General features: G+C 48.1%; 5 protein-coding genes across 5 annotated transcripts; 1 reads left to right on the top strand and 4 right to left on the bottom strand.

Moving 5' to 3' along the window:
- Positions 1-145: 145 nt before the first annotated feature.
- LOC110187827 (mitochondrial import inner membrane translocase subunit Tim22) lies at positions 146-1,399 on the bottom strand. Its single transcript, XM_020957306.2, has 3 exons — positions 864-1,399; positions 598-791; positions 146-343 (listed from the first exon to the last, which is right to left on the bottom strand). Exons 1-3 carry the CDS (start codon positions 1,111-1,113, stop codon positions 188-190), a joined length of 600 nt encoding a protein of 199 aa, XP_020812965.2. The 5' UTR covers positions 1,114-1,399; the 3' UTR covers positions 146-187.
- LOC110187804 (uncharacterized) lies at positions 1,399-3,869 on the bottom strand. The gene is made up of 3 exons (XM_020957279.2): positions 2,080-3,869; positions 1,920-2,016; positions 1,399-1,863 (listed from the first exon to the last, which is right to left on the bottom strand). Exons 1-3 carry the CDS (start codon positions 3,739-3,741, stop codon positions 1,460-1,462), a joined length of 2,163 nt encoding a protein of 720 aa, XP_020812938.2. The 5' UTR covers positions 3,742-3,869; the 3' UTR covers positions 1,399-1,459.
- A 7-nt stretch (positions 3,870-3,876) lies between these two features.
- On the bottom strand, positions 3,877-5,503 carry Gos28 (golgi SNAP receptor complex member Gos28). The gene is made up of 4 exons (XM_020957635.2): positions 5,215-5,503; positions 4,928-5,136; positions 4,426-4,814; positions 3,877-4,127 (listed from the first exon to the last, which is right to left on the bottom strand). Exons 1-4 carry the CDS (start codon positions 5,234-5,236, stop codon positions 4,025-4,027), a joined length of 723 nt encoding a protein of 240 aa, XP_020813294.1. The 5' UTR covers positions 5,237-5,503; the 3' UTR covers positions 3,877-4,024.
- Positions 5,481-7,945, top strand: Cpsf73 (cleavage and polyadenylation specificity factor 73). The gene is made up of 5 exons (XM_020957633.2): positions 5,481-5,676; positions 5,745-5,906; positions 5,963-7,254; positions 7,309-7,751; positions 7,812-7,945. The coding sequence occupies exons 1-5, from the start codon at positions 5,609-5,611 to the stop codon at positions 7,899-7,901; spliced, it is 2,055 nt and encodes a 684-aa protein (XP_020813292.2). The 5' UTR covers positions 5,481-5,608; the 3' UTR covers positions 7,902-7,945.
- CstF64 (cleavage stimulation factor subunit 2 CstF64) lies at positions 7,935-9,432 on the bottom strand. The gene is made up of 2 exons (XM_020957634.2): positions 9,181-9,432; positions 7,935-9,117 (listed from the first exon to the last, which is right to left on the bottom strand). The coding sequence occupies exons 1-2, from the start codon at positions 9,315-9,317 to the stop codon at positions 7,986-7,988; spliced, it is 1,269 nt and encodes a 422-aa protein (XP_020813293.2). The 5' UTR covers positions 9,318-9,432; the 3' UTR covers positions 7,935-7,985.
- Between the last annotated feature and the right edge of the window lie 269 nt (positions 9,433-9,701).

Raw genomic sequence — 9,701 nt, 5'->3', positions numbered from 1 at the left:
TTCTGATGGGGGCAATATTAATGGCTGGCAGCTGCACTTCTCTCTTTAAATGTCATGGCTCCAAACGGAAATCAAGTCGTGCTCCAGCCATTTCCTCTAAAGTGCGGCAGTTAACAAACATAAAAGACCCCGGACCCAGTACGCATTGGTTAAAGACGAACATTTATAACTGAAAGAAAAACAAAGCCTATCTAGAATGCATGTAGTAATCGATTGCCGTGGAGAAGGCAGCGAATCCCAGTCCTCCAATGATGCCCGCCTTGATGCCAGCTCTCAGGCCAATTAGTCCTCCGGTGACGCCTCCGGCAATGGTGCCATTCTTCCAATCCGTGACGGCTCGATGCTGCAAGATCAATATAGAGATAAATATAATGTTAAATATATGTTTCATGCTAAATTAACGAAAAAAAAAGAAGACTTAAAGAGTAGGACAATATATAAAATATAAAGTATAATGACAAAAAGTATCTTAATTTGGTAATGTAAATATAATATAATTAATTTGCACTAAAATAAAAAATAAAAAAATAAAAATAAAAAATAAATAAAAAATAAAATTCTTTAAAACTATTTATGTTTTATGAAAAGCTAACTCACACTCTCGATGGTGCACTCTACCGCGGAGAACATCATACCGATCAGGGCGAAATTTTTCGCATAGGAGTGGGTGGTGCCTCGCATCTCACGGAAGACCTCGCGGGCAGTTTGCTTCTTTGTATTGGCGAAGGGATCTGCCATGCTGGGATTAACGGAGGCACTGAACAGACCCAAGGCAGCTCCGAGACCATAGCCTGGAAATAAAATACATTACGTTAAAGAATAAAAGGGTAGATAACTATGGATTTGGACAGTCTCAAACCTACCCATAACACAGGCCATGGCGCACTTGAAGCCACAGCTCTCCACCCCCGATTCAATGAGCTTCTCTTCATTGGTCTTGATCTTTACCGGACCGTTGCTTGAGGGGATTACGATGTTCTCGCGGTAGCGCTGCATATTGCCCACGAACTGCATGGCCATACGGTCCAGAGCGGCATCGTCGAACATCCGGGGCTTTTGGAGCTGTGCCTGCGGAGCTTCCTGCAGGATTTCGGCGTTCGGCGTGAAGGACATCTCTGCCGAAAGTCTTTTACTTAAATTTCAATTCAGAAAAACGGTTATTACGGGTCGAACGTGTTTTAGTACAAAAAAAAACCGAAATTATTATCACATCGCCGAACAGCTGTTTCCAGGGCCGGACTATGACACCTTCGACTTTTAATCGATAGGCAGAAAAATACCAAAGAACGATTGTGGTATTTATTTTAATCGGCTGGGAGTCCCCTTTTTAAACTAAAGTATTTAAAAATTTCGTTACTTTCGCTAGGGCCTATACTTAATAAAAAAGTACTTATAACATGCAATCCAATATATAATTTTTTTAATTATAGGGAAAATACAAAACTATAAATGTAGGCAGCTATCGGAAAATGTCAACCGCCTTACTAGACGCGCGTTTATCATTTTCCAAAGTCAAAATGCGTTTGGTCAGGTCGGCGACCACAGCCTTTAACTTCCTGACACTCTCACGCCTCACCACGACATCCTCCATACACTTGTCGTAGTCGTACATCAGAGAGACCTTGAAGAGCAGGCCGCCTTTGACCTCTAGCCGGGCGCGCTGTGCTTTCAACTGGGCGTGCTCCCACTGGAGGTTAGTGAGCTCTTCCCGCAGTTTATTACGCCTTAATAGCTTTTCATCGTACTTTAACTTGGCCTTCGACAGCGAATAGGAGATCATATCCGACTTTTCGCGGATGCAGGTCTCCTCGATCTTGGACTTTTTGTAGTTGTCCTGCATGAACAACACATCCTTGCACTTTTCTGTTGGTGAACATTAAAGAAAGGAATAGAAATCTATATTTAGGGATGAGACTCACCTTCTAATTGTTTTTCCAAATGTATAACAGATTCATTGGCGCAAAGCATTTGAGAAATGGTTAAGGTGTCCGTGATTTTTTCGAATTTCGCAACTTTCTAAGTTTTATATAAATTAATTAATTAATTAATTAATTAGTTATAAATATTTTTGTATTTTACCTGGTCCACAAAGGCCAAATTGTGAAGGTTCAAATTGAGCTCGTAGCGCTTCTCACTGATCTGGTTGCGCATATCCTGCATGCGTCTCAGTTCGCTGTCCAGGACCCGCTTTAACCGCTCCATATCCCGGCGGACAAGGGTCTTACGCATCAATCCTTCCAGCCGCTGCTCCTCGTTGAAGGAGAGAACAGTCAGTGAGGTTAGCTCTAGCATCGCCTTGTGCGTGTTGGTGTTGTAATTGATTTTCATGAACTTCACTCGCTCCCTTAGGCTGTCGACCACATTGAGGGCATGAAGGAAGCGCAAGCGCTCCTTGGCGGCATCCTCCAGCGGCAGCACCAGGAATGGTGCCTTCTTGTGGTTGCGCCGGTAGTACTCGCAGACAATGCTGTTAATCTGGCTGCATTGGTAGTACTCAAACAAGTACTCGTCCACATCATCAGATAGTCTTTTAATCATCTTGTTCTTGTCCAAGCTGTGTTCCGAGTATGCAGCCCTCTCCCATTTTTCCACTACTGTAGAGATGAGATTTTCCGTTATTTCAGCGGCAAGTTTATGATAGAAGGGCACTTCGACAGCCCGAGGCTCTTCCGTATCGTCCGGAGGAATAATCTCAAGTGCATCCGTGAACATGGCCATTGTGTCCTCATCATCTTCTTTAATGACAACGCGCTTCTCGGCAGCCTCCAGTTCATCCGGCAGGTCGTCTATCAATAAATCCTCCGACTGGCTTTCCTCCTCGACACCAGCTATCGCGTCCGCGGCATTTTGAATATTTTGGTCGGATGCTGAACCCTCGGACTCTTCCTCGCCACCCACTTCTCCATCTCCATCAAAAAAGTGTCCCTCTTCGTTCTCGTCAATGATTTTCTGCTGGTCATTGGCTTCAGCCGCGGTCCCGTCAAATGATAAGTCAAGGGATATGTCCGAAATGCTTGGTAAGCTCTCGAACTCACGGAGAAACGTACCCTTAATCGATTGCACCAGACGGGGCCGGGGCGTATCCTCGCTGCTAACCGACTCCTTATACTCGCCTTCATCTTCGCCTTCTCCCGATACTGTCGGTTCTATATTATCAAGCTCGTTGAGTACGGCCTTAATATCTTCGAACCCGTCAGAAGACTGCTCGCCGTCCTCGAATTCCATTAAGTTATCGCTTTCGTGGGAACCTTCTTCCCCATCTTCCCTAACCTTCTTTTTTTTCACGTGACCCTGTGCCTCTTCCTCAGCAGCCTTCAGGGCAGCTCTCATTGCCGCCTTTTCCAAGTCAAGCATTTTCTTAATTTTCTCGAGCTTTATGCGTTTGCGTTCGGCAGCGGTCACGGGACCCTTGGCTTTTTTTTCAGCCTGATGAGTATCATCCTTTGGCTTTACTTCACCATCTTCGCCCACCTCCACTGTCTGCTCCTCTCCATCGGCTAGGAGCTGTTCCTCAGCGCCCTTAACTATTTCGGTTTCCACCTGACCTTCGGCTATCTCCTCTGTGAATACTGCCCCTGGCAAAGGGGCTTCTTCTGGTGCTGCAACCCCTTCAGCAGGAGCTGCAATCTCTTCAGCAGGAGCTGTAACCTTTTCAGCAGGAGCTGCAACTACTTCAGCAGGGGCTGCAACCTCTTCAGCAGGAGCGGCTGGAGGTGCCTCCTCGGTTGGGTTATCTGCCATTGTGATATGGCTTGGAGTTGAATTCAAAATATATATTTGTATATTGGTGCTTTTTTTTTGTAATTATGTATGTGCTACTTGAGACTAAAAACGAACAATGGTTATATACCGATATAACAAGCCAAGGCTTCTTGATTAGTCTTATATAATACATTTTATTGCTATCACAAGTTAATCATACACATATATACCACATCGAAGGAAAACAAAAGAAAGTTGTAATTGTCTGTAATGGATTGAATGCAAGCTCTATATCTTTGGCCAAATCTAGGCTGGGACGTCGCTAGTTGAAGGCATAGAGCAGCAATAGGATCACACAGAAGCCAATAACAGCGCCTAGGATCAGTGAATCGCGTCGCTTCTTGATATTGATGCGCTGAATGAGACTGAAATGATTCGAAAAGACTAATTAATAAAAAGGCAAGACTTAATGACTTCTAACGTCATTTAGGATTATTAAAATATTAACATTTAAATATCAACCATATTCATATAATCAAAAAACAGACTCATTTTTGTTGTCTTCTCTTAGAAGAAAAACCATAAAAATGTAGCCATGAAAATTCAAGGGGAATTGGTCTTATTTACGAACTCTGATATTAAATGACTGATAAAAAGCTTATGAGTCATATTTTAGAAAGGCGGATTTTTTTCTAAGAGAAGTTTTGAAAACTCTCTTCTCACCTGGAAATCAGTGGGAACCGATTGGATATATCGTTGAAGCGCGTCTGCAGCCTCTTAAATGCCTGTCGCTGGGCATGCAGGTGATCGCGCGTTTCAATAGCAATGTTGATCTGATCGTTCACCAGGTGACTGGCACTATTCAGGTGGCCGCTCTCCTTCAGGTACATTTCGCGGCGACTCAGACCCGAAATGGAGGGGCTGTTTGAGCTGGTGGCCAACCCCGAGCCACGGAGCAGCTCCTCGCGTTCGATGCGCATCGTGTGATTGGCGCAGATTTTATTAAACTCCTGCCGATAGCCCTGAAGAATCTCCCGGTGTCTTTGCAGGGTGTGCATGGCGGCAGCTCCCGAGGCAGGAAGGTCGGACATGGACTCGTTTAGCGAAGATAACTGGAATCAGAGTAAATGATTAGCTAACAGAATATTATTCTTCAGAAAGAAGACCAAAGCGGTTAACCTGTTCCTTTCGGAGAACAGAGAAACCCCAGGGATCCATGGCCCACCTTATCCAGCATCTGCTCGATCTCCTCCGACAACGAGTCGAAGACATGCTCGCCCAGGAGCGGTGATGTGTCAACGGCACCGCTGCTACCTCCTAGGCCACCGCTGCCGCCACTGCTTCCGCCTCCGCCGCTGCCAGCTCCGATTTTGCTGAAAGCCACCAGCTTTAGGTCGATCTCATTTTCCAAGCTTCTTGCGCTCTTCCGCAAAACTGTGGGGGAGAATTAAAGAAGGGGTGTAGGTCATAGGTGAGTAAGTTTCCCAGGTGTGGGTAACGTCCAGGGCTTACCATCATAGCTTGATGCTCCCATTTGTCCAGTATAGTTTTCCTTTATTTGTCCGACTTTCGTGTGGCAAACGGTGTGGCCAGATCACAGGCTGGCAAACTCAACGCAGACAAAATTTTGATTATTTATTTTTAGAAAACAGATTTCTAAATTTTATGTATTAATTGTGTGGTTTTAGTACAATTATTTATTTTTTATTGATGTAGATTAACAGTTTTGCATCTCATATTGGAAAATAATTCTGGTAGAAATTGAAATTAAATACCAAGCACTTCTAATTAACGATAACTTATCGATTCCTGTGCTGCTCTGGTCATACTGTTGCGCCTTGCCTCTTGTTGCCGGCGAATTTCTGAACTTCAAAATAACAGCTAAATAATTTGCCTTTTTAACATCATGTCACAGGCAACAAGTGATGTACGCGTGCCAGACGAGGAGAGCGATCTTCTGCAGATCAAGCCCCTGTAAGAAAGACTTGATTCGGAGTAATTAAGGCAAAGAAACAAAGTCGTTAAATGTGGTCTTATTTCAGTGGAGCTGGCCAGGAAGTGGGACGCTCCTGTATAATGCTGGAGTTTAAGGGTAAGAAGATCATGCTCGACTGCGGCATCCACCCTGGACTGTCCGGCATGGATGCCCTGCCCTATGTGGATCTCATAGAGGCGGATGAAATCGACCTACTTTTCATTTCACAGTACGTATTGCCATTCATTAGCTCCGGTGTTTACGGAAGAATATTTTGTATGGCAGCTTCCACTTGGACCACTGCGGTGCCCTGCCCTGGTTCCTGATGAAGACCAGCTTCAAGGGTCGCTGCTTCATGACCCACGCCACTAAGGCCATCTACCGCTGGATGCTGTCGGATTACATCAAGATCAGCAATATATCCACCGAACAGATGCTGTACACGGAGGCCGATTTGGAGGCCTCAATGGAGAAGATAGAGACAATCAACTTCCACGAAGAGCGTGATGTTATGGGCGTCCGTTTCTGCGCCTATAATGCGGGTCATGTCCTCGGAGCTGCCATGTTCATGATCGAAATTGCTGGCATTAAGATTCTGTACACAGGAGACTTTTCGCGACAGGAAGATCGCCATTTAATGGCTGCCGAAGTACCTCCCATGAAGCCCGATGTTCTGATCACGGAGTCCACCTACGGCACTCACATCCACGAGAAACGCGAGGATCGGGAGAACCGTTTTACCTCCCTGGTGCAAAAGACGGTGCAACAAGGCGGCCGGTGCCTGATTCCTGTCTTTGCGTTGGGTCGTGCCCAGGAGCTGCTGCTCATCCTAGACGAGTTCTGGTCGCAGAACCCAGAGCTTCACGAGATCCCCATCTACTACGCCTCCTCGCTGGCCAAGAAGTGCATGGCCGTCTACCAGACCTACATCAATGCCATGAACGATCGCATTCGCCGGCAGATAGCAGTGAACAATCCGTTCGTTTTCAGGCACATCTCCAACCTTAAGGGTATCGATCACTTCGAGGATATCGGTCCATGTGTCATTATGGCCTCGCCCGGTATGATGCAGTCGGGATTGTCCCGAGAGCTCTTCGAGAGCTGGTGCACGGATCCCAAAAACGGAGTCATTATTGCCGGTTACTGTGTGGAGGGAACTTTGGCTAAGACCATACTCTCCGAGCCGGAGGAGATCACAACGCTGTCGGGGCAGAAGCTGCCTCTCAACATGTCCGTGGACTATATCTCATTCTCGGCTCACACGGACTACCAGCAGACCAGCGAGTTTATCCGCCTGCTCAAGCCCACGCATGTTGTGCTGGTCCATGGCGAGCAGAACGAGATGTCGCGCCTGAAGTTAGCCTTGCAGCGTGAATACGAGGCGGATGCCAGCACCGATATTAAGTTCTACAATCCGCGCAACACGCATGCCGTTGACCTTTACTTCAGGGGCGAGAAGACTGCTAAGGTGATGGGCAATCTGGCTGCCAAGAATTCCGAAGTGGGCAGTAAGCTCTCCGGCGTGCTGGTCAAGCGGGACTTTAAATACCATTTGCTGGCCCCCTCCGATCTGGGCAGTAAGTACTCCTATAATCCCTATATTCAAACATTGCCTAATATCTCCTTCTTAGAATACACGGACATGAGCATGTCGGTGGTCACCCAGCGCCAGTCGATTCCCTGGGCTAGCTCCCTGGCCACTTTGGAGATTCTCTTGGATCGAATCGGAGCCGGATGTGTGGAAACATTGGAGGCAGACCGCAAGCTGCGCGTCTTCGGCTGCATCGAGCTGACTGTGGAGCAGAAGATCATCGTCATGGAGTGGCAGGCGACGCATGTAAATGATGTCTACGCGGACGCAGTCCTTGCCTGCATCATGCAATCAGAACTGGGTGGCACAAACCTCAAGGGGGCCACGAAGCAGACTAAATCGGAGGACTCAATGTTCCGGGATTGCCTAATCGAGACCCTGCAGGACACCTTCGGCGATACCTGTGTGCCCAAGATGTTCAAGGGCGATGTGCTGCCGGTGACGGTGAGCGGCAAGCGTGCAGAGATCAATCTGGAAACTCTGGTGAGTGTCCATGGAAAGAGATCCAAGTTTGAAACCTGTTTATTTCTAAGCTACTTTCAGGCCGTTCACTGCGCCGAGGACGACGTCCTGCGACAAATGCTGAACACAACGGTGCAGAAACTGCACCAGACCCTCGTCTCCGCCCACTGATTATACCAAGCGCCATTCCAAAAAATATATATCTTCAGATGTGAGGATGTTCGCTTTATTGTTTGATTTCAAGAGATAAAATAATTAACGCTGGGTGCTCTTGGCGATCTGCTCCTTCAGCATCAGGATACTGGCCCTTTGCTCGGACGGCAGCTGGGCGATCTGCTCGTCAGACAGCTGCAGCACCTGCATAATGAGAGCGGCCTTGTCCTGATCGGAAGCATCGGAGGGCAGGACTCCGTGTGCACCCAAACGGCTCTGAAGCTGTTGAGCAGCAGCTTGTTGCTGTTGTGTCGGCGGCGGCGCCTGGGGGATCACCTGCGGCGGCTGCTGCTGCGGCCCAGGTCCGGCCCTCAGGCGTGGATCCATTGGACGTTGGCGCGGATCGCTGGGATAGGGAGCAGGCGGGACCTGCGGAGGACCCTGCTGCTGCTGGGCGGGCATCTGGGCACGGGTCCGCGGATCCATTAGCGGCGGCGGCACTGGATTGGGCAGCACTCCCCGTAAGTCCTGGTCGATGCCGCGAGGCATCATCCGGGGATCCATCGGCATCGGTCCACCCGGCACCATGCGTAGGTCGATGTCGTTGTTGTGCACATTGGTGGGAAAGCCAGGTCCGGGCACGGGCATGGGCGGCGGCGCCGATTGCTGCATCTGCTGCTGCGGGATCTGCACCTGTGGCGGCATCTGGACCTGTTGCTGCTGCTGGCCCATCATGGATAATCCACCGGATCCCTGGTGCGGATTGCCGCCTAGTACGGGTGGCATCTGGTTGGCCTTGAAGAGCATGCCCAGGGCCTGCTGCGGGTCTACGATTCGCATGACCACCATGGCCTGCAGCAGGGCGTACGCCAATTGTGGATTCAGCATGAGCATCTGGCGAGCCTCCGACGGGTTGCTGACAATGCACAGCTTCATTTGCTTCATCAGCTCATACATCTGCTCCGGCGGCAGCGAAGCCACCGTCTTGGTGATCAGTTCAGGGGCGTCCTCGGGCTCGCACGGCTCCCCGTATGGGTTCTCCACCTGGGGGCCCTGCAGCAGCTGCTGCATCTCCATGCGCGACTTCTCCGTACAGGCGTTGTCCACACGCAGCGTCCGGCCGCCGATCTCGTAGCCGTTGAGATTCCGCATAGCACTCAAAGCCGTCTCCTGGTCCTTGTACTCGCAGAAGCCGAAACCCTTGGGCTTGCCGCTTTCCCGGTCGAATACCAGCCTGCAAGTATATTCATTTTAGTCAAGTACTATCAGTAGTCTCTCCCCGTCTTGCAGAACTCACTTGAGCGAGAGCACCGGGCCCACTTCGCTGAAGATTTCCTTGAGTTTCTCCTCGGTGGCCTCGTAGGGTATGTTGCCCACGAACACCGACCGCATGGACTTGTCCATGATACTCTGTTCTTGCGCCTTATCTGCCATCTCGTCTTTTTGTTATTATTTAATGCACAAAACACAGCAAACGTTGGCTCCCTCAAACAATTAAATTTCCCTTCAAAGCGGCACGTTCTTCTTCTTCCTGCCCGAAAATGTCCCAAACCAGGGCCGCCGCGTATATATCGATAGTTTTTGAATCATCGATATATCGCTGAATTTCATTAAAAAAAAATTGTTTTAATATATCATTATTAATAATATACCTTACAAATTCTAAAACAAATAAATATACAGAGGTAGTCAAAAGTATTTACACAAATTCACAATTATTTGTTGACCAATTTTCCTTAAATTTTCTTCATCGCGTAGCTTGTTCTATGCAGAAGCAGGCCTAAAAGCAAAAGGAAATAATTTTCTTTATTTTGGATA

This window comes from Drosophila serrata, unplaced genomic scaffold (assembly GCF_035046125.1).
Source record: "Drosophila serrata isolate PLE 108 unplaced genomic scaffold, ASM3504612v1 contig_119, whole genome shotgun sequence".
Classification (NCBI taxonomy): domain Eukaryota; kingdom Metazoa; phylum Arthropoda; class Insecta; order Diptera; family Drosophilidae; genus Drosophila; species Drosophila serrata.
The sequence above is the reverse complement of the archived record's forward strand: the minus strand, read 5'-3'. Positions and strand labels throughout refer to the sequence as shown.